The sequence below is a fragment of the Homalodisca vitripennis genome, unplaced genomic scaffold (assembly GCF_021130785.1).
Source record: "Homalodisca vitripennis isolate AUS2020 unplaced genomic scaffold, UT_GWSS_2.1 ScUCBcl_6660;HRSCAF=13969, whole genome shotgun sequence".
NCBI classification, from domain to species: domain Eukaryota; kingdom Metazoa; phylum Arthropoda; class Insecta; order Hemiptera; family Cicadellidae; genus Homalodisca; species Homalodisca vitripennis.
In genome coordinates, this window is record NW_025782782.1 from 881 (window position 1) to 24853 (window position 23973).

General features: G+C 33.9%; 1 protein-coding gene and 1 pseudogene across 1 annotated transcript; one reads left to right on the forward strand and one right to left on the reverse strand.

The window, feature by feature from the left end:
* Positions 1 to 861: 861 nt before the first annotated feature.
* Positions 862 to 21131, reverse strand: LOC124373917 (corrinoid adenosyltransferase-like). The gene is made up of 5 exons (XM_046832229.1): positions 21119 to 21131; positions 17014 to 17194; positions 13720 to 13924; positions 7511 to 7635; positions 862 to 1001 (listed from the first exon to the last, which is right to left on the reverse strand). Exons 1-5 carry the CDS (start codon positions 21129 to 21131, stop codon positions 872 to 874), a joined length of 654 nt encoding a protein of 217 aa, XP_046688185.1. The 3' UTR covers positions 862 to 871.
* A 1187-nt stretch (positions 21132 to 22318) lies between these two features.
* LOC124373913 lies at positions 22319 to 23973 on the forward strand (annotated as a pseudogene).

The window sequence follows — 23973 nt, forward strand, 5'->3', positions numbered from 1 at the left end:
GATCTGCAATCTGATATCTTCTTCAGGTAATAACTAACCTAATACATAATTAATTACAAACTAGGTTAAAATAAACAAATCATACCAAAGCATTGTGACACGCCTTAGTCAGGAATCACAACCACCATGTTGTTTTGTCAGCTTCACTAACTCTAAAAACATGCACTTAATAAAAAATTATACACAACACTAATCATTAAAACTGAACTACAGAATACAGGTCACAATTGTCACAAGTCTACACAGTCTAATTGTGATTCCTGATTTAGGTGTGCCACAACGCTTTGGTATAATTTGTTTTATTTTAACCTAGTTTGTAATTATGTATTAGGTTAGTTATTACCTGAAGAAGAGATCAGATTGCAGATCTCAAAACGTAGTGTTACTGATTTCTTGTTTCACTGAATGATGGCAAATGTCCGGAAAAATCCTGTTTCCTTCACAATCCTTCAATTGTCAAAAATAACCTTCAAACAAAGAATAGATTTTTGGGATTACCCATTTTGAATTAATGAAGTTTAAATTCTTCAGGAACTTCATGAATGAAAATCAGGTACAACTTTAAAATATTATACATGGTTTGTGGTGTAAGAGAAACAAAATAATTAAAAACGAGTGACTAGAAAAAATTGTTTTTATTTTACTTACAGACAGTCTATATTGTTAATTACATTCAAAGTAAAGTATACAACAACAAATGAATAAACATATTTACAAACATTAAATAATAAATTAAATTATGTCCTAGGAAGTCAGCCATGTTCGACACACTACACAGCATTTATTAATGAACACACCGCTTTATTAGTTAGGCTATTGCTCCTAACTGATTATTAACTAAATTCTTCTACTGATGTTTTACGATTTGTTTTTAGCTACTAGGTTCTGGTTTTGCTTCCACTGGCTTCTTTTTCGACTCAGACTTGGGTGTGTATACAGATTCAGACCGTTCATCTCTCTTCGCTGCATATCTTGCCCACGTAAAGAGAAGGTCTGCTAACCTGTAACAAATTATACTAAGTACAGTATGGAATTCAACAAATTAGTGGTAATTTTTGTCCTACAATATTACTCAAACATGTTAACCTTTCCAGCCGTTATTGGACGCGGATCCGCGGAGGGCCACTACAAGCTCAAAACGTTATTGCCGTGGATCCGCGTTTTTGCATTCTTTATTTTCTTACTGCTATGTTAGTTGAATATTTTGTGCTGTTAGATGGTCCTAGTCGTCATGCGACATACAGACGGGTTGCCCTGCCTCGAATTCTGTTACAATGGGAAGTGGCAGTTTGCTTCTAATTGGCCAAACACTGTCTAGCGGGCGTGGCCCCCGCGCCTTTCAACAAAGTCATTGACGGGACCTCCCGTCAAGGCATCTAGCCAGTTGTTAGTGAGAAAGCGTCCGGTACACGCATATGTAATTTCGGTTATCGCTAATTTTCTGTTGTTTCTTATTCTTTTTAAAGTAAATTATTAATATTAAATACAGCAGTTTTCCAGTATTTTATTTAGTGTTTTTTAACCATTATTCGTGTGAATGGCCTATCCAGACGATTCGGAATTTGAAGATTTGGTAATTCTGAGCAATTACTTGGTCCAAAACCCCAAACTTTTTAAATATTTTACTACGGTCATAAGGATGTTATCACAAAGCAAGAAACATAATTCAAGCCCTGCAAGGCTGTCCTACACGTTGCCGAGCGATAAGAAGGTTTCAAAGTCCACCGCGATAACAGTGGCTTTGCGGGAGACGCGTGGAATGTCAGTTGTGACAGCCCGCCACTAAATAAACACTCTTTGTCTACTTTTTGTATTTTTTTCTAATTTTATTGGTTTGTAATATAGTATACGTTTATCTATAAAACTGTGTTTCATTCCCATACTTACTGAATAAATTATAAAAATATTAGTGACAACTACACTGCTATTCTACGATATTCATTCTCAAAAGTTTAAAAATTATCCTAGGTAATCCAAAAAAGGCTAAACGAATTTTATTTACCGTTAAATAACCTCTATTTTGACATACAGAAACGAAAATAAATTTAACTTTACACATTGGAAATTTAAAAAAATTTGTAACTTTATCAAAGATCAGGTCTAAATTTTTCATGACGCTTAAAGGGTATAAATCTTCAAGATATCAACTAGTAATATGTAACTCATCCATACTGGTGTAGTTGTAAAACCAACCTCTACACTATTAATTGAGAGATAAATGAATGGACAATACTTCCTGCCTCCCTAGAGGAAGTGATGTTAGTGAGAAGGGGGTGACTTTGTCCCTATCTAATATTTGTTATTAGGCTATATAAGTAGGTTAAATACATACAGGGTGATTCATGAAGTTCTACCCCTCCACTTCTACAGCACATTTTACTAGTAAAAATAATGAAAAAATGTTATATAAACATAGGTCCGAAAACGCTTCGTTAGCGAGTTACAGCTAGCGAAAGATTTCGCCTGAATTCCTGGGTAAAGAGTAAAATAAAACCATACTGAACTTTTGGAAAGGTTAATTAAGTAAGAAATATCGTGGATTCTTATGTATTTTTTACCTGATAAAGCTAATAAAAATAGGTTTTCAGAACTGTACCTGTAGTAGTTTTTGAGGGATTCGGGGTTAAATGCAAAAAATTGGGCACGAAACAATGTTTTTTTTTTTAAGTTTGATGTACAATAACTTTGTTAAATTGGAAATAAATACACAAAATCAACAAACATTAATTGTAGAGAAATTTAATTCTGAGAAAATTGATATAATCAAAGTCTAAAATAAAACAGAAATAAGTACCAAAAAATCGATTTTATTCAGTATAATACATTACTAGCTGTAAAGAAATACCGTACGGTATTTAGTTAAAATAAAAACCAAAACAAAATGTTTGTTCCTTAATGATGAGATAAATTGAGAAAACAAGATTAACTTGTTTAAATAAATTTGTTTGTAAATAAAAATATCATGTTTTTATTACGTTGTATTTTTTTTTTTTTATAAAAATGTACATCAAATGTTCGAAAATAAATGAAGCAAACATTTTCCCATTATTGTTTACTAATCATCATCGAAATGCAGTTTTTTGTTTTATTAATTTTCTAAGCTTGGTAACGCACGAATAACAGCTGATCAACAATGGTATTCTGTACTGTTACGTTTAGAACTGTGTATTAGTGGTGTTTTGCAAGCTACAGCAGGAGATCGGGTTTCTGTGAATCGTGTTATTAAATGCAATTTTTCTGTGAGTTATAATTCGATTGTTTTAATTCAGCAAAAAAAATGCCTTACTTATTTACATCAGAGGAATAACGCTGAATATGGTTTTTATTTTGGGTTACTTTAATGGTAATGCTAGAGCTGCTGTAGAAGAATATGAACTACGTTAACCCTAATAGGAGGATTCCAGATACCAAAACAATTTCAGGAACTTTTCGTACTCTTCGGAAACAGGATCACTACCAAGTACTAGAACCAATTATGAACGAGCTGTCCAACTTGAGATGATGATATTGTTATTAATGCTGTTCATCGCAGTCCAGGTGTAAGTACAGAACGACGTATTTCTAGGCGGATAGCAGTTTTCGCAGTCAACGGTGTGGAGGTCACTTAATCGAAACAAATTTTATCCGTTTCATAAACAAAAGGTTTCAACATCTACAGCTAGGGGATGGTCCGCTTCGCTTGGAGTTTTGCAACTTTTTGAATATTAATAATCAACTCTACAAGCGTATTTTGTTTACGGATGAGGCACAATTCCACTCGGGAATGGTGTCAATAACTTGCACAATGAACACTCATCGGGCAGAAGAAAATCCACATGAGGTAGTGGAACAGAACTTTCAACACCGATTAGGGTCAATGTCTGGTGTGGCCTTTTGCACAATCGGCTGATTGAGACCTTTCATATTACCTGGACGCCTAAATGCTGAGTTCTATTTGCATTTCCTTCAAGAAGAGTTGCCGCAGCTGTTAGAGAATGTTGCTTTACATCTCAGACAAAATTTGTACTTCCAGCATGACGGAGCACCTCCCCACATTATCACGTGCCGTTTCTGCTTACTTAAATCATCAATTTCCTGGACACTGGATTGGTCGTGGAGGGCCTCACCCTTGGCCACCAAGAATCACCAGATCTATCTTCATTGGATTATTGCATCTGGGATGGATGAAAGGACATTGTATACAAGACAAAAGTGAATTCCTCGTGATGAATTAATTGCCCGTATTATGGAATTCGGCTGTGCAGATACAGGGAAGTCCTGAAAAATTAAGAAATGCAACAAAAGCAATACACAAACGTGCTGCAAAATGTTATTGATAATGGATGGCCTCATTTTCGAACATCTATTATAAAAAGGTGCGTACGGTTGGCCCAAACCTGATTAATTTTTGCTTAAAACTAGTAATGTATTATACAGAAATACGTCGTGTACTTACACCTGGACTGCGATGAACAGCATTAATAACAATGTCATCATCAAGTTGGAACAGCTCGTTCATAATTTGGTTTCTAGTACTTGGTAGTGATCCTGTTTCCCGAAGAGTAACGAAAAGTTCCTGAAATTGTTTTGGTATCTGGAATCCTCCTATTAGGGTAAACGTAGTTCATATTCTTCTACAGCAGCTCTAGCATTTACCATTAAAGTAACCCAAAATAAAAACCATATCAGCGTATTCCTCTGATGTAAATAAGTAAGGCATTTTTTTGCTGAATAAACAATCGAATTATAACTCACAGAAAAATTGCATTTAATAACACGATTCACAGAACCCGATCTCCTTGCTGTAGCTTGCAAAACACCACTAATACACAGTTTCTAATGTAACAGTACAGAATACCATTGTTGATCAGCTGTTATTCGTGCGTTACCAACTTAAGAAATTAATAAAACAAAAAACTGCATTTCGATGATTAGTAAACAATAATGGGAAAATGTTTGCTTCATTTATTTTCGAACATTTGATGTACATTTTTTATATAAAAAAAAAATACAACGTAATAAAACATGATATTTTTATTTACAAACAAATTTATTTAACAGTTAATCTTGTTTTCTCAATTTATCTCATCATTAAGGAACAAACATTTATGTTTTTGTTTTATTTTAACTAAATACCGTACGGTATTTCTTTACAGCTAGTAATGTATTAATACTGAATAAAATCGATTTTTTGGTACTTATTTCTGTTTTATTTTAGACTTTGATTATAATCAATTTTCTCAGAATTAAATTCTCTACAATTAATGTTTGTTGATTTTGTGTATTTATTTCCAATTTAACAAAGTTATTGTACATCAAACTTAAAAAAACATTGTTTCGTGCCCCAATTTTTTTGCATTTTAACCTGAATCCCTCAAAAACTACTACAGGTACAGTTCTAAAACCTATTTTTATTAGCTTTATCAGGTAAAAATACATAAGAAATCCACGATATTTCTTACTTAATTAACCTTTCCAAAAGTTCAGTATGGCTTTATTTTACTCTTTACCCAGGAATTCAGGCGAAATCTTTCGCTAGCTGTAACTCGCTAACGAAGCGTTTTTCGGACCTATGTTTATATAACATTTTTTCATTATTTTTACTAGTACAATGTGCTGTAGAAGTGGGGGGAGAACTTCATGAATCACCCTGTATGTACGTACTATAAATATAAAAAATTTAATGAGCACTCTAGTATTCGAGTGAATACCTTGAATTTAGGTACTATCTCAAGTAATTTTTTTGCCACAAGTGTGGGGTGGCAAAGCCCGCACTGATGGCTAGGGGCATTTCTAATCGGTACTTTCCCAACCTCAGATTAAGTGCCAGATCTACCGAGATGTGACGTCGGAAAAGTACTGATCACAAATGGCTCTGGCAATCAATGGGCTTTTGGTGCCAGTGGATCAGCCTTGGACACCACTCCGCACTTTCTGGCGAAAAAAAAGAAAAACAACCCTCATATAGTACCTAAATTCAAGCTTGGACTACATGAGTGCTTGTTAACTTTTTATGTTTATATGTACATACAGTACGTATATAGCCGAACACAAATAGTAGATAGGGACAGCGTTGCTTCTTACTCGCCTGCATTGCTTCCTTTAGGGAGGCAGAAATCAAGAACCGATCATCCATAATGAAATGTAATTTTCCCAGTAAGTCAAATAAAGTCTGGTCTTTCTAGTAATGTAGTTTTTTCTGGATTCCCGGAAAAGAAAACTCTTCCAAAAATAGATGCCTCCAGGTTTATACCAAACTACTGAATCAACTTCAATGGCCCGGTATAAATTGTTTCACTTTCAATACATACAAAATAAAACTTGTTTTAGATTTTATATCCATAGTTTTCAAGACCCAGGTGTTTTTGCAATATGAAAAACCATTACAGAGATTTATATATAGTTATATGTGTTGTAATATACGGTTAATTTTCAAAGAAATTTAAGAATTTCATACATGTTCCTTCAGTTATACTTTTCCTGCCACGTTCATGTAATTAATGTGAGTCTCTAGCTACTATTATTCATTTCTTCTCTGTCCTCTCTCCACCTTATTTCACTGCCTTTGTTTTAAATCAAACAAATAAACAATCAATCAAATTGAGCTTGCGTAAGACTTTTTTTGTATAGCATAGAAAAAAGTAAAAAATGACAAAATGCTACTTTCGAAATGGATATAATTTTTTATGTATGAGTTGTATGACTTGTTTATTTGATCTAAATTCACTATATTGGTGACAATACACGAGCAAGTATTTTTTTTTTAAACGACATCTTGTCTATTTTTTTACTAAGAAAACCAATAATCATGTTCATAGTGTTGTTTTAAGAAGATTGGAAGAATGATGATTTCTTCATGATATTAAAGGCAATGTTCTCTAAATCTAGTTTTAAATGCACAATCCATTTGTCTGATGATGCTGTTACATTACATATAGTCTAGCTGGAACAAACTAAGACTGTTATTTTTGTTCTTGTTTTGATTAATATTTATGTAGTCCACATTGGGCAGTAAATTGGGATTCTTGGTTTCACCTATGTTCATCTTCAACAAGTGGGATCTTTGGAGAGAGAACACATTGTCATTATTATTATTATAAAATAACTGATGTTTCTAGTGCAGTTCTAGTAGTAGAAAATAAGTGGGAAGAAGGTGACAACATCTGTGTCTCTCAGCCTATCTGCTGCTGATTAACCAAATCAGGGTTGATGAAGCATGTACAGTACAATGTAGGCCTCCCCAATATATGCTCTGTGTTTGTAAAAGTATTAGATTTCTTTAGTGAATGTTTGGGTTTTTGACAATCGTTTTTGAGTGTTTGATAGACTCTACTGTCTTGAAAAATATGACCGATGAGATTTCAATTTAAACAAACTTATAAACACATTTTAATAAATACAATTGAAATATATTATCATAGCTCTGCGAGTACTATTAATTCTAATTGATATAAAAGGTGTAAATTTTTCTTTATTTACCCTTTATAAAAGATTCTACAAGTAATTTTATGTCCTTATTTGTATATCTTACCTATTGAAATATACTTGGATCTCCTTGTCGAGGTAGCCTTCATTGATAAGGGGAGAGACAGTCCTTTCTGCTCTTCTACAGACAGCTCGTGCAACATGTAATGAGGTAGCCACTTTGCCTCCTCCCTGCAAACAAATTTCTTACAGTACAAAAATATAAAAACATTTTTAAATGTAATAAATAGGGCATAACTATGACACACAGTTCAAAGGTCATGGACAAGCTATTTTAGCACCCTCGGTTCTATTTATGATGGTATGGGCTCACTGAGCTTGCTTATTCCTCAAATATTGTAGTTACGGAGCAAATGGCTCATTGGATCATGTTAGTGCTCAGTCACTATTTTTTGTTCCTTAAGCTGCTGTAAATATTCAGGGCCACAATCCTAATTATGTGTACTGTACATTACATGCGTATATACACAATTTTGTTCATTAAATTGAATTTTATAGCAGTTTTAAAATAATATATGTAATACACTAAAGGGTGCCATATATACTATAAGTCATATAATACTATACATTGTCCTGTTTACAGTAGGCTACACTATATTTTGAAATGCTCGGAAATTTTCCGTTTCATTAGAAACTCTAGGATCTATACATATTTTTCTCCATAACAAGATTAATTTCGACTATTGAGAGCATTTAAAAATAGAAATAGCTACAGCAGTTCAGCCGTTCTTACCATCGAACTTCATTATAGTTTTATTAATGTAGATAAAATCTCAAGTAATGTATTTATCAGCTTAGTGAAGTAAGTTGCACTAACTTAGGTTGTATGGTTTTTACCTCACTGTGACCATATAATACAGCATTTTACAGCAAGCAACAATGTATAACCCAAGCATATTATTTATGTTATTCCACTACAATATACTCCATAAATTACACAAATAATGCCCCTTACGATGACATGGAAGTTTTTCTCTAATGCCATTGTTATAACATTTGCGGTCTCTTTTCATTAAAGTTTGCCATTTAATACACAGTTTATAGGTAACGTAAGAATGGGCTGTTATGGCATATTATTAATTTTTTTGTGAAAACAGTTTTTAACAAAATAAACTTTGAACTCCATATATTATCAACAAAATAGTGGAGGATTTTAGGCATTTAATGAATTTTCAAAGAAATTCTTTGAATCTTTAAAGAAAAATGAATTCAAATAAATTTTCACTAATTTTCATCTCCATAACAGCAACTCCATAAATAATAAAGAATTTATTTATATGGAGCTAAACATTATCATGCCAATTAACTCGTTTTATTAGTTATACTATCTTTACAGATAAGAATTAATATTTTAAATACCATAAAAAAATTAATCACAAATAAACAACTGAAATAAAAATGCAAAATAAAGAGATATCAATGGCTTTGGGCAATTCAAACTTTTAAAAATATAATTTATTTAAATCATAAGTATATTTAATTTTAAATCATCATTTCCAGAAATGAATACAAAGTTGTTCAAAGTTCATAAAAACTTAAACCTCTTTGTCTTAGAATATAGACAAAATATTGTTTTTCTTTGTTTAACCCTCTTTTTATCATAGAGCTCTAACAGAATACAGCCTAGCAATTAAAAAAGCAAAACAAAGTTCCTGGAGGCAGTTTACACAGAAGGTAAATGAGTTAAGCGCGGCAGCTAGACTGCAACGTTTACTAGCCTCAAGTCCAACCGGTCACACTTGGGATCTTTAAGGTCCCAGGGAGGTCAACACACTTCCGGGTCTAGTGATAGCCTCCAACTTCTCCTTGAGACTCACTTCCCTGATTGTATCTTTGAGAATGACGACACTGGAACGTCTGGTAACCATGAGGCAGGCTCACGGCCAAAGAGACTTATCGTGGTAGCTGGGCCATTGCCAGAAGGATTGTCACTCTCCTCTAAAGCCCAAATGGGCAATTTCTAAATTTGCCCCTTTCAAATCTGCAGGAGGGGATGGAATCTTTCCGGCCCTGCTTCAACAAGGGCCGGAGAATCTCCTTACCCTTCTATGTGAACTATTCAGGGCGAGCCTAGCTTATGGGTACATACCACAAGTCTGGCGTCTCAACAGGGTGGTCTTCATCCCTAAAAAAAGGGAGAGCGGACTACTCCTGTCCCTAAATCTTTTCGTCCCATCAGCTTATCTTCGTTTTCTACTGAAAACATTAGAAAGGACTGGTGGAGAGGCACCTGAGAAAGGGAGTTCTCTCAGACACTCCCCTTCATCGCAACCAACATGCATACCAGCAAGGCAAATCCTGTGAATCAGCACTGCAAACAACTAGTCAGTAGGATTGAGGATAGCCTGTCCGCCAAGTGAATTGGCATTGTGCACCTTCATAGACATTGAAGGAGCTTTTGACAATGCCAAATTCACTGCAATGGTAAGTGGAGCACAGCGACGTGGCCTCGAGCCAGCCCTGTGCCGGTGGCTTAGGGCCATGCTGTGCTCCAGAACGGATCAGGGCCGATCTCAATGAAGAATCGCTTGTGATCGCACCCACAAGGGGATGTCCTCAAGGAGGCATCCTGTCACCTCTACTGTGGAATCTAGTAGTAGATGGTCTACTTGAGGACCTTACTAACAATGGAATCTATGTCCAAGGATATGCAGACGACATAGTCCTTATGGTACAGGGAAAATATACAAATGTTGTTGTTGATATCCATGAATACCAACCTTCAACATGTACACAACTGGTGTCCAGGGAGAGGGACTGAAAGTAAATCCCTCTAAGACAGTAGTTTGTACCATTCACTAGGAAAAAGAACCTAGAGTCTCTTTCTAGGCTTGAAACTCTCATCCACTCAGCTTGAGTGGTCAAAGACAGTCAAATATTTAGGACTGACTCTAGACCATAAGCTTACGTGGAATGATCATCTTAATAATATCCTGCACAAAGCAAAGTGGGCGCTCATGACGTCCAGGAGACTTGCAGGAATCTCATGGGGCGTAAAACCCCATATAGCCCACTATGGCTCTACAAAGCAGTTGTAAGGCCTCAAATCACTTATGGTTCATTAGTCCTGGTGGACAAAGGTGAATCAGGTAAACTGCCAAAGCCAAGCTTGAAAGCTTACAAAGGCTTGGCACAATCTTTGTAACCGGAGCATTCAGGAGCAGTCCCTCAGCGACCCTCGAGGTGGCTTTAGGACTTCTACCTCTTGATGTCCATATAAAAGCTGAAGCGCGTAAGTCAGCTTATCGGCTGATGGTTTGCTGGCTTGTGGAGGAATGGCGCGTCTAACACGAGCCATGGCGCCATCACTGAAGCTGTAAAACCCAAGCGCTATTCTCGAAATGGTCTCCGACATAATGAGAACGGAGTTCGTAATCAATAAGCCATTCTCTGTTGACTTCTACTCCAGAGATGAGTGGAAATCGCAAGATAACATCCCAACAATAAGAAAGAGCTTTTGTCTGGTACACGGATGGCTCGCTTATTAAGGGTAGAACTGGATTATGGAGTGTTTAGTCAAATCCCCTAGAACTGCCCTTTGCGGCAGTTTGGGTCGGAACTGCTCCATATTTCAAGCCGAAATCTATGGTATCCTAGCCTGTGCCAACCTAGGCCTCACCAGAGGGTACCAGGGAATGAAACATCTGTATAATGTCAGACAGTCAGGGCAGCTCTTAAAGCTCTTGACTCCAACAGCATTGGATCCAGGCTTGTGTGGGAGTGCTTTAAACACTCTCTGCAAGCTTGGATCACGCAACTGTGTGCGTCTTGGTTGGGTACCAGGCCACACAGGCATAGGTGGCAATGAATGCGCCGACAGGCTTGCCAAAAGCGGAGCAAGCATGCCATAACACCGGTCCAGAACCGAGTTGTGGTATAAGCAAGTCAGCCGCTTACCAAAGTATAAACAAATGGTCCAGGAAGACACACACCGCTTGCGGTGGCAGAGTCACCAAGGACAAGCACTCTGCAAAAGACTGCTTGCCGATTCTAGCTCCCGGCTTCACCAGATGGCTGATGGGGCTGGGCAGGGATCGGGTTAAGCAAGTGATTGCCTTGATCACTGGACACAGCCACTTCAGGAAACACCTAAACACTCTAAGGTTTACGAAATGAGGACTCGGAGTGTAGACTCTGCAATATGTCTGAAGAGACTGCAAAAACACATAATAACTGGACTGTGAGAGACTGGGAGCAAGGAGAAGGGCTCTTTTCTGGTGATAAACAAACCAGGCTCGAGCGAACCAGATGCTAGTAATCGGGGAAAGCTTCTTAGCCTAATTAAGGGCACAAAGATAGGCTTACCCCTCTAAACATCAAAGGGGCACACAATAAGCTCAGGTTGACGTGTGAGGAACTATGAATCCACCCCAATATCCCAAAGAAAAAAAAAAAAAAAAAAAAAAAAATACCCTTATAGGACCAGACTAAAATTTGACATGTGCAAAGAAAATTTTTGCGTTTTTTCTGGCCATGTTCCAAGAACTGTACATATTAAAAATGTGCGATTTTTCAAGCGTTTGAGAGAAAAATCATATCTTCAGAACTAATTACTGTACAGATTTGTTTTTAGGCTTAAAATGTTTATAATTAAATTATTCATTGTGAAAAAATAAATTTAAGTCATTATATAGCAAAAAGCAATTTGATTTATTTGTTTTATCAAATAAAAAAAAATTGAGTTTAATCTTCAATAACTACCAAAAATAAGAATAAATTACCTGTGGGAAATGGTATTTATTAGTTTCTACACATAATTCTCTATAACTGTACAAAATCTGAAAGCCCTGGAATAAAAAATAAAAAGTTTTGTAAATGAATTAAATTTTTCAGTAACACTGGTTAAAACACACTTTTCAGCATTAAGCCTAACATACAAAACCTTATAGGCTACTAAGGATATTATTCGGTACTTTGGGATTATACCGACCACACCACCAGTATGAAGAACACAAAAAATATACATTTATAGAAACAAACATGATAGAACGAACAACTCTTTAATTACAATATTACAAACTTACGACGATTATCAATTGTTAATGGGGTCAGATTCCATTATATGCCCCCAAAACTTAAACTTTTTTCAATGAACTTAGAACGTTATAAAACGATGTAGTTGAGTAACAGAACTAACATTCCATCAATCAACAAGCATTTCCAGGTATTGTGATCGGTATTGTTGTCGCTGTTATCTTATCTTTCTCGAGAATCCCGATTACGGCAGGCCGCGCGGCATCACATGATTATTTAAGTTTTTTGCACGGTACATAAAAACAAGTTTTGTGTGTTTTTCAATAAAGAGAAAGTTAGTTTTTGTTAGGTAATGTTTTGTTTTTGTTGAATTTTTGTGTTTTTAGAAATGTAGGGGTAAAACACGGAAGTACAACAAAGCAACGCACCAGCTGAACGGGTGGTGAGACTCTGCAATCACGTTATCTACTAGACCGCTCGTCTTTGACCTCTGTCTGAGGATGGGGAGGGGTTTACAATAAGACAATTCCTGTTTTATATTGACGAAATATTGTTCTTGCTAATCTAGTAATCAGTAGAAGCAAAATGTCAAATAACGATTCATGTCTGGGTGTGGTCGGTATAATCCCAAAGTACCCTGACAACATTACGATGCAACGTGGCCGTAAAATATATTTTTTCACCAAGCTGATGATTCCAAAGACGTTTAAAATTTGATATCATAGTTAGAAACATACAGGGAATAGAAAAATAGTATATTTTATTCCATATAGAAGATTAAAATATCTCTTAAAAAATATGAAAAGTCCGCCGGCAATAATTCAGATGGCTGGTCCTTTTCGCATAGTACGTCGCCAGCGATAAATCAGACGACTGGTCCTTTTTGCATAGTACGCTGCCGGCGATAAATCAGACGGTTGGTCCTTAAAGGGTTAAAGTTTATTATTAAAGAATACTCCAATCCTTGAAAAGAAGTGTTTTATTTTTGTAACAATAACGATAAAAATATCCAAAAAGTGGTAATTCTTTGTAACATTGGTGTTAACACTCTGGTTGCTCTATTGGAACAGTATTGCATTATTCTTAAATGACTGGTAATATTCAAACTGAGGGAGTGCTAATCCAGCACATTGACCGTGTCAATGCACTGAATAAACACCTCCCAGGTGTGACGTCAACATGAAGGTGCTTATTGCAGGGGGTGCTAAGGCAGAGTCACTCTTTGTAGCACTGTGTATTAAATAAATATTACTACTCCAGTTATAACAGCATTGTACTTACTGGCAAAAGGTATTTTTCTGCTGGTGTCAAGTCTTTAGAATATTTGATAATCCACTCTTCCAGCTCTTTGGTGTTTTTTGCTGGGAAAGCTTCTTTGGTACTTTGTTTGCTTATGGCTAATACTATGTCCACTAACATTGTCTGTATCCTTGTCAGTTTATCTGTGTAAGGATGTTTGTTTTTTATAGCATTTTCCCGGGCAACTCTGTGAACAAATTTTAAGAAACATTATTATCATATTATTAAAGCACTTGATTGTTGTTTTATTACTAGCCTACATACAATTTCCGATTATTACAAAAAAGTTGTGTTAAAAGACTTTTTCATCAGAAATTTGAAAAATCTGAAGACAGAATTTCTTAAATACTATCTTACATCATATCATGGACATATATGATATAAATGAATCACTGTAAAATATGGTTTGGAAATTCTCTAATTTTACATTTAAATAAGGAAAAATGTAATGATTTTGATCTGTATGGCTCAAATAAGACATTAATCTTTTTTAGTGTTTGACTGACTTATTGAACTAAAGACACTCCCATAGCAAAAATATTAAAAATGGTCATGAACTGAGTGGAATTTTACAAATTTTGGTCTTGATAAAAAACTTACGGTAATTCTAAGCAATATATGGGTCAACCTCGATTTTTCTCATATTACAATATAATGTTCCAATAGTCAATTAGAAAAGGAAATGACTAGAATTTCTTGCCGGAAAGCAGTTATAGGGAGCAGGCAACCGCCAGAACGGTCATATATTGCTTAGAGTTACCTATTAGTTATCAGGGGTACTGACGTGATCTGGGCTTCAAATTTGGAACTACTCGAGTTAATTTTTTTTTTCTAAAAGAGCAAGCAGCGCGAAGCGCTGCGCTGCGGGCAGGCATCGTGCGTGATCCTTTTTTTATTAAAAATTTCTGATAAATTGTTTATTACATATTACAATATAATGTAGGTAATGTATGTAAAACAATTTTAAACACATAATTACATGCTGGAAAGCAAAGTAAACCAATATAATCCGCCCAATACAAAATCTCCGTAAAAATCTGGTAAAGGAATCTGTGTCATTCCTTTGCCCTGAATCATTTCAGTATATACGAAGATCACGCACGATGCTTGCCCGCTGCGCAGCGCTTCGCGCTGCTTGCTCTTTTAGAAAAAAAATTAACTCGAGTAGTTCCAAATTTGAAGCCCAGATCACGTCAGTGCCCCTGATCACTAATAGGTAATCTCTCGCGGTTGTCTGCTCCCTATAACTGCTTTCCAGCAAGAAATTCTAGTGATTTCCTTTTCTAATTGACTATTGGAACATTATATTGTAATATAAGAAAAATCGAGGTTGACCCATATATTGCTTAGAATTACCAAACTTACATACACTAATTGTAATTCATTTATAAAATCAATAATAATAAACTCTATATCAGTAAACTACAGCACAACAAAGTCCACAGTACAATTTAAACTCTGTTTTTTCCTTTTATTATAGTGTTCTTGAAATACACTTAGAGGTATTTTGCCCATGTTTAATCATTTCTGCCACTTTTTTTGTTTTGATTGATATTGATTTGTTAAATATGTTAATTTTTCTATACCCTCCAGGCAGGTCAAATTTGTATAACATAGAGCCTATGGCTAATAAAATTAGTGTGATGCCAAGAGATTTTTTTATTTATATTGATTACAAATAAAAAAATATATTTCTAAAACCAATGATGAAGTGGTGTGATGAATTAAACCATCTATCTGTCCTGTAACAGTCTATGATGTTGGTTGGTCTCCGTAGGGTTATACTAAAAACTTAAAATTTAACAATCCTATTTATAAGGAATATATTTTTCCAAGAAGATACACCACAAACTTGTCCCTAATTATAGTTTTACATTAGAGGATCAAATCTAAAACGTACTGCACAAGAAAACAGAATAGCAAAACTAAAATCAATATTTAAGTCAATTTAGAAAATAATAAAATAGTGGAAAATATTTGGAGGCCAACATATGACAATTTTAACAAACTAGTTTTTTTTACAATATTACATATTACAAATCCCATTCTTCGCCGCACCTATTTTCAGAGCTATTTCGATTTTAAGGACTATGTACTGAAAAAACCTATGGATGGGCCCCCTTAAAAACATACAACCCTCATTCTTAAACTGCGTCTATTTTCAGACATCCATAACTTACATTTTCTATATTTGGCTCGTAAAATCAATATAGCTCCAAAAATAGGCACAGCCTAAGAATGAGATTTGCAATAAAATATAGGAGACTATATTTAGAATGTGCAAATGATGTTTCAATAAAATCGGCCACTACATTTTTGAGGTTCAGATCCATAACTTAGTTTCAGTTTTTTGTCCCGCAAAATCAATATAGTTTCAAAAATAGGCCGAGAACCAAGATTAAGGATTGTAATATAATATGACTAGAATGTGTATGCAAAGTTTTAATTGGCCTTAAAATCAATATTGTACCAAAAATAACCGCTGTGAATGGCGATTATTATAATAAAAGTTGACTTTACTAATTTCAAACCTATACTGGGATTCTATATTAGTAGGTTCTATAGACGTTTTGTATTTGTAGTAGTTATCTTCAGGTTATAAAATTAATATAGATTTTGTATGTGATTAGTTCAGGAACTAGGAGTTAGGAACTAGGTCAGGGTACTTATTCTTTACATGGATGGAATCTATGGTCAGTTTTCACGTTGGCAATGATTTAAGGTGTGGTATGAAATAATTTTTTGTATCTTGCACCACTCTTCTGATAATAAATCACACAATGTACTATAATGTTATCTTAAAAGTGAATATTAAATAATATTCCTACTATGCTTTGAATACTACAGAACCCACAGTAAACACATTTTTTCATTTTTAGTATTAATGGACTTAGTTTATTTATAACCTTTGAGCTTGAATATTTTTGTGAATGCGTTTAAAGCATTTACCAATTCAATGACATGGTGCAACTGCATCAGACTTAGTTATTGTTAGTATTTATAATGTGTATCTTTTATAAAATAGAAAATCTTGTATAGCCTATTTTTATAGTAAAATTTATCAATGGCAATAAATACTCTTGATTAGGAAAAGTTTTATGATTTTTATAAAAAATATATTATTCATTCATCTTACAATTTACTGCTTGGGTAAATAAATCTTTGGTCTCACATAACACGGTGTGGTTACAGTGGTATTTTCAGTGAACTTGCTAAAACATTTTAAAACAATTACTGTACCAGCGAGTTTGCAAGTCTGCCAACTACATTACTCACCCGAGATGACATAACAATTCGTCTGTATTTCCAATTGCATGAAATATTCTATCATCTTTTGGTAACTGCACATCGTTTACTAATGAGTATCCACAGTCACCTTCACGTGAGAAAGGTAACACAGGCTCTTCTACTGGTGTGGTCTCCTTCTGCTGGCTTCCCCTCTTTATGGGAGTTGGAACTACTGAAAAGAGGTAACATCATTTACAATCTCTTTTCCTTAGTTCCATATACTTAAATTAATATTCATTAATCATTTACCTGGGGGTAGGGTATGATAAGCGGACCCGGTTTTTTATATCGAAGAATGTAGTTTTCGATACCTAATATTCGCATCTCAAATCCTAGACTATCAATCGATATAAAAGTATCTATAGTCCTCAAAAACAATCATAATGCTTTAAATTTAAATATGAATTTAATATTTATAGTGATCAAACAAATTATTATAACAAAAATTAGGAAAACTGAAGGCAACCATATTTGCAACCTCTCACAGTTAACAGTTGTTTCTTTCCCACAAATTTCACATAATGGGGTTTTCGGAACGAGTCCAAAATGTTGAAGCCACAAAAACAATATATTTTATTTATGTCTCATCATCTTTCAAAGCAATGTCTTGTAGTTTTCTAAAATTGAAATATTACCCTATGTGTATTATTTTAAAGTGTTTACAGCTATTGATATAGACTATTTAAGTTAATAATTCAAAATAATTAATCAGTATTGATTGATTATATCGATGGTTATGATTAAGTAATATCATTTGCCAATTTCGATATAAAAAAACCGGGTCCGCTTATCGTACCCTACCCTTACCTGGTATTCACATGGATTACTTCAATGTCACTGCAGTTACTTAGAAATATTTAAACTATTGATTGTTAAAACATTTGACCTTTAGATATTCATAATTAATAATTTTCAGTTGTTTTTATTTTTAGGATAACAATATTAGAAATCAAATAGTGTTTCCTTGCAAGTGAAGTCAAAACAAAATACAACTATACAAAAATTGTACTTGAGAATACTTCTTTTAAACACTAACTTTAGTTTAATAAATAAATTAACTGTCTATTTTAGTATTACATTTAGTCGGAAACCACACCATGACATTAATAAATTAATGTAGATTTGATGACATCAGCATGTGCAGAAATACTATTGCAGATTGGCTTATTGGGCTACTGTATAATAAGAGGCGGGTAGGGTCCAATAAGCGGACCCGGGTTTTTATATCGAAATTGGCAAACGATATTACTTAATCATAACCATCAATATAATCAATCGATACTGATGAATTATTTTTAACAACTTAAATAATCTATATTCTGAACAGCTGTAAACACTTTCAAATAATACAATTAAGGTAATATTTTAAATTTCACATAAGTAACATTGTGTATTAAAATGGCCGTAAATCTTAGGAAGCTTCACGAAATTGCTTTAAAAGACGATAAAATATGTTTTTTATGGCTTCAGGATGTTGGGTTAGTACCTAAGAATCCATTATGTGATATTTGATAACAAATGTAACTGTCAGAGGAGCTAACATGGTCGTCTTCAGATGCAAAAAAGAAGGTAATGGTGGACACAACTTTAGTAAAAACGTTTTCGTTCTGTTTTCATTTAGTTAAAGTTATGAGTTTCCCTGATTTTGGTTATGTTTCATTTATTATTTGTTATCATTAAATTCACATTTTAATTTAAACATATGATTGTTATTACTTTTATATCGATTGATAGTCTATGATTCGATATGTTGTTGGCGAAGTGGCTTATGGTTAGGTATCGATGATTATATTATCTTCGATATAAAAACCGGGTCCGCTTATTGGACCCTACCCTAAGAGGCCACCACCACAATAGAATCATATTTGTGATTATCTAAAGTATAGAAACAAAAATGTCACGAATTACGTTATATAAAAACTATCTAAGTTATGTTGTATATCTATAAAATGTAACAAACAAAACAGTTTAACATTTAGTTAATTTTTACTGTTTTTAAGGATATACTATGATTTTTATTGTGTTGTTGGTGGCCTCTTATTATACTGCAGCCGGCTATCGTTTTGTAGAAGTTTGTTTTGTATGGTTATAAAAATTAAAGTATTATCATTTTCTACAATCTTAAATACATATATTTCTTTTACGTATATAAAAATATAATTTCACTATAATACAATCTTCAAAACCTATTAACGTAACTCAGTTCAACAGCATCAGTTTCCAAATTAATTCAAAGTACAATCATGTGTATATTTGAGTAATATTTGGTAGCAAGTACAACTGTGATGTACATGTTTTACACCAGTGTCAGAATATGTTTATCTTCTAAAACAGTAAAATGTAACTAACTTAAATGGTACTGTTTGAGTAGAGTATCATATTATTAATTTCACAGAATTTAATTCAAACAAATAAAAATCATGTGTATGGTAATTCAAGTAATGGCTGCAAGTACAGTGGTTTATCTTAACACATATATATATTTCAGAATAGTAAACAGTAACAACTAAATGTTACACAGTTTAGTTTGTTACATTTTACAAACATACATAGGTAGTCTAGATAGTTTTTTGTTCATATTTAATTATTAATTTTTGAGATAAAAAACAGTCAAATTATACTGTAATTTGAAATATCTATAGCACAATTCAGTTCGAAATATCAGTTACAGTAGTCAATGATAATGATTTGATTTTTCATGATGGCCACTTATTATACTGAAGCCAGTGGTTGTGTAGCAGGCCAACTGTCACATTTGTCTCAAACCTTTTTAGCTCACATCGATGGAGCCTTTATATTCATCTGAAGAACCCACTGAATTATCTGGACTGATTCTAAGTAGAAAACAAGCAAGAGATATGCTGCCACGCATCTGAGGCTCTGTTTGGGGCTTAAATTAATTTCACTGTGCTATACAGTAATAAAAACTCTTCTCTTATCGAACAATGTTTTACTCCACCAACTAACACTGTGTTAATGTGGGAAAACATCAATAGTTTAGTGCATAACATTTTTTAATTGATTAAGAGCTTTCTGTTCATCAGGTAAGAATAGGCAAACTTTTATTGATTTTTAAATCAGAAGCAATTATTACATAATTTCCCATTAACAATATTCAGAATGATAAATGTGTTTACATGTGCCCACTCAGGGGGATAACATGTTGTAGGGACTACTCTTTACATAAAACATGGATAGAATACTGTATAGTACTTACTATCTTGCAGATAAACAATCGAACCCCACAAGGTACGACTTTCCTTAGTTTTTGTAAAAGCTTCCATTACCTAGAATAATTGGTGAATTAAGTTTCTTATTGAAGAATTCACAAACTACCATTACTTTGAAACCACCCTTAACAGAGTAATCTATATTAACTTTTGTAGTATATATTTATGGACATTAGAACAGACACATCCTCAAACATAAAACAACCAAATGCCTGACTCTTCAAGAACTATTCACTCATCACTCTAGTCTCCACTACCTTCCCCTCAAACGATTACTTGGAATCCCTAATAAGTAATAACCAAGTGAATCGCACTGTAAAAAACACAGCCTGCAGAAAAGCTGAAGGCTAAATTAGTGAAGAGTACTGTTTTCGGTGTTTCCGCTACGTTTTGAAAACAGTGTTGCCAATAAATTGTTGCAATACTGCAATATCTACGGAAGTAGCTTGGAATTGAATTGATGGAGTATGTGATAAAAACGATCCCCTTGGTAGACGCGGCACTGTAAAAAAAGATGACGTCAAAATCTTACGTACGTTCATAAAAAGTCATATCTTTGAATGTCTATAGCAAAGTGATTTTTTTATTCTTTGTGGCAAAGATTTTAATATTGTGGATTTGGCGATGAGCAGCAATATTTATAGTTACTTATAATGTTGTACTCAATACAGAGTTTGAAATAAATAGCGTCGTTAACCAAGTATATACCCAGAAAAAAATCTGATGGGGATTTAAAACCTTGGTCTTATGAAACCCCAACTAAACATCAACATTGTTGTAGTGCATTTCTATACGCTGGCTAAGGCCCGTTAACTAACATAGTATTTAATTTCTCTTCTTTTGTAGAAAACCCTTCAACTTACTCGGGTGTTCCATATGTAGTAAAATACCTAAATCTAATGAATGCCAGACAAAAACATAATGCCTAATTTTATATTTACTTATTATATGATATTAGTAAACATGTATATTTAAATATTCACGTGAAATCCCAAATACTATGACAAAATAAATCTGTAATAAATCAAGATTGGTATAGTTTAGTTACAATGCAGCAAGTATAATAATAAATATATAAGAACACAGAGACCTGATAAATTAATATAATTTAACGTCGAATTAAATTTTTGGTAATTTTATAAATAGCAACAAAATATTAATTACTTCTGCAATGAAATTTACAGTACTTTAGTAAATTTGTACTACAACATAGTGATGCTGCACTTGTATTTTTATTACCACCTCGACATTTCGTGTTTTTATAAACTCGATAGTAATATAAGGGTATATTAACTGAGTTGCAATAAGAAAGTTACTATAAACCGAGAAAATAAAAATAAACCTTTGATAAGATATGATGTCAGTAGTGAATAGTAGGACGATAGTCCTCAAACTGTCTACACGACTATTTTCAGAGTTTCTGTATTATAGTAAAACTTCAGCAGAGACTGTGTCAAAACTTTTATTGAGGCAGCGCACTTAAAAACGGTACTATACCGATTATTAAAAACAAACATATACCTCGCAGAGTCCATTTGAAAGTGAAAATATTGAATCACCTATACAAAATTCTGTATTAAATTACTGTATCAAACACGCAATAAATTGTAACTTAAAAGATACTTTATCTCGTGTTAATTAAAAATGAATATTATATTATATATTAGAATAATGAATCTTGAACTAAAACCCTTCTTAAAAAAGGGTTTTAATACACAATTCATTATTTTAACATAAAGATAACTATAATGTGGTGTTAATAACGTATATATTATAATATCAGAAGAGCCTTCAAGTTGAGAAACTGCTGTAGTTTAGTCTTAGTTGGAATCGAGTGAGAACTTTATGACTTAGTACAGACTGTAGATTCATGACTATCGAACTATCGATATAGTTATAATTGATCAATCGATGGTCGATAGTTTAGTTTGTTATTGTTTTGTATAAATAAAGGCGATTGAGGTTATGTTGAGTTTTTAAATTGAAAATATCATTATATACGTCTGTATTTATAATTGATTTTTATTTTTCAGTGAGTTGAAATGAAACGCAGAGTTTGTCATCACAGGTATTGGTATGATATCACCATTGGGTCACAACAGTAAACTGTCTTGGGAATCAGTTTTAGCAGGTAGAAGTGGAATTTCTCAAATAAAGAATAATGATTATATAAAAATTCCATGTAAAGTTGCAGCGTTTGTAAGTGAGGAGACTTTAAACAAAGAAGACATAGTAAATAAATACTTTACAAAAGGTGAAAGGAGGACAATGTCTCGAGGAACACTGTTTGGTATGTTAGCTGCTGAAGAGGCTCTACAGGATGCCCAATGGAAACCAGATGACACAAAAATCTTTGGAATCGACTGGTGCGTTTGTGTTTGGAATGGGTATGGCTGATTTGGTTCATATTTGTGAAAACTAGGGAAGCTCTGAATTTAGGGTACAGTCGTGTTTCACCATATTTTTGTACCTAGGATTTTAACAAACATGGTGGCTGGACAGATTAGTATTAAGTACGGATTTCAAGGACCAAACCATTCTGTCTCTACTGCTTGTGCGACAGGTGCTCACTCAATTGGCGATGCATTTAGACTCATCCAGAATGGGCATGCCGATGTAATGGTGTGTGGAGGAGCTGAGGCGAGTATTAGTCCATTATCCTTAGCTGGATTTTGTAGAATACGAGCACTTAGTACAGCTTACAATGATGATCCCTCCACATCTTCAAGGCCTTTTGATAAAGATAGAGATGGATTTGTTATGGGTGAAGGTTCTTCTATTTTAGTTTTAGAAGAGTTAAATCATGCATTGGCTAGACAAATACAAATATATGGTGAGATTTTTAGGTTATGGCATGTCTGGGGATGCATCACACCTAACTGCTCCGCATGGAGAGGGTAAAGGTGCTGTACTTGCCATGGAAAGGGCAATTTCGGATTCAAACATTATAAAAGAAGAAATCACTTATATTAATGCGCATGCAACTTCTACTCAGTTGGGTGATGCTATTGAGTTAAAAGCAATTAAATCATTATTTCAAGGTCATTCGCCTGGCATTGCAATATCTTCCACTAAAGGGGCTCATGGACATTTATTAGGTGCGGCTGGAAATTTTAGAAGCATGTTTTACAGCCCTTGCTTGTTTTTATGGCTTAATTCCTCCAACTATTAATTTTAAATAACGTTTGTGAAGAAGGTTATGGTCTAAATATAGTTGCAAATTCTATGGGAAAATGGCAAAATGAGAGAAGGATAGCTTTAAAGAATTCTTTTGGTTTTGGAGGAACTAATGCCTGCTTATGTATATCTAGCATTTAATTGTACACATTTGTTTTTGATTAATTTTCTTCAAAACAAGTCAATGTTTCTTGGTAGCCTATAGATGTAACATAATTTTGGTTAATGCATCCTGGACTAGATTCAAATCTAATTATGACTCTGAATTTTATAAATTGAGCCTATACCCTCCATATAAATCATATGGAGAAAAGCATATAGCAAGAAATGTAACCTTGGCAGAGTTCAGTGATGCAACCACAAAGTATTTGCAGCACCCTAAGGGTAAAAGGGTTAGTAAAACTGGTCGGGGTAGAGTTAGTAAATAGTGTTTTATTATTTATTATCTGTGACAGTAATAACACTTTTTGGCAGTTATGATTTCATACACACTAGGAATCGTATGTTGAATTCATTTGATCAATCTTAATTCTGTAAAATG

Excerpts from the sequence above, each read along its gene's own strand:
- LOC124373917 (XM_046832229.1), bottom strand. Across the intron at positions 7,636-13,719 it reads CAGAAAAATACCTTTTGCCA|GGAGGAGGCAAAGTGGCTAC; the intron begins GTAAGTACAATG and ends ATTTGTTTGCAG. Across the intron at positions 1,002-7,510 it reads ATCCAAGTATATTTCAATAG|GTTAGCAGACCTTCTCTTTA; the intron begins GTAAGATATACA and ends AATTTGTTACAG.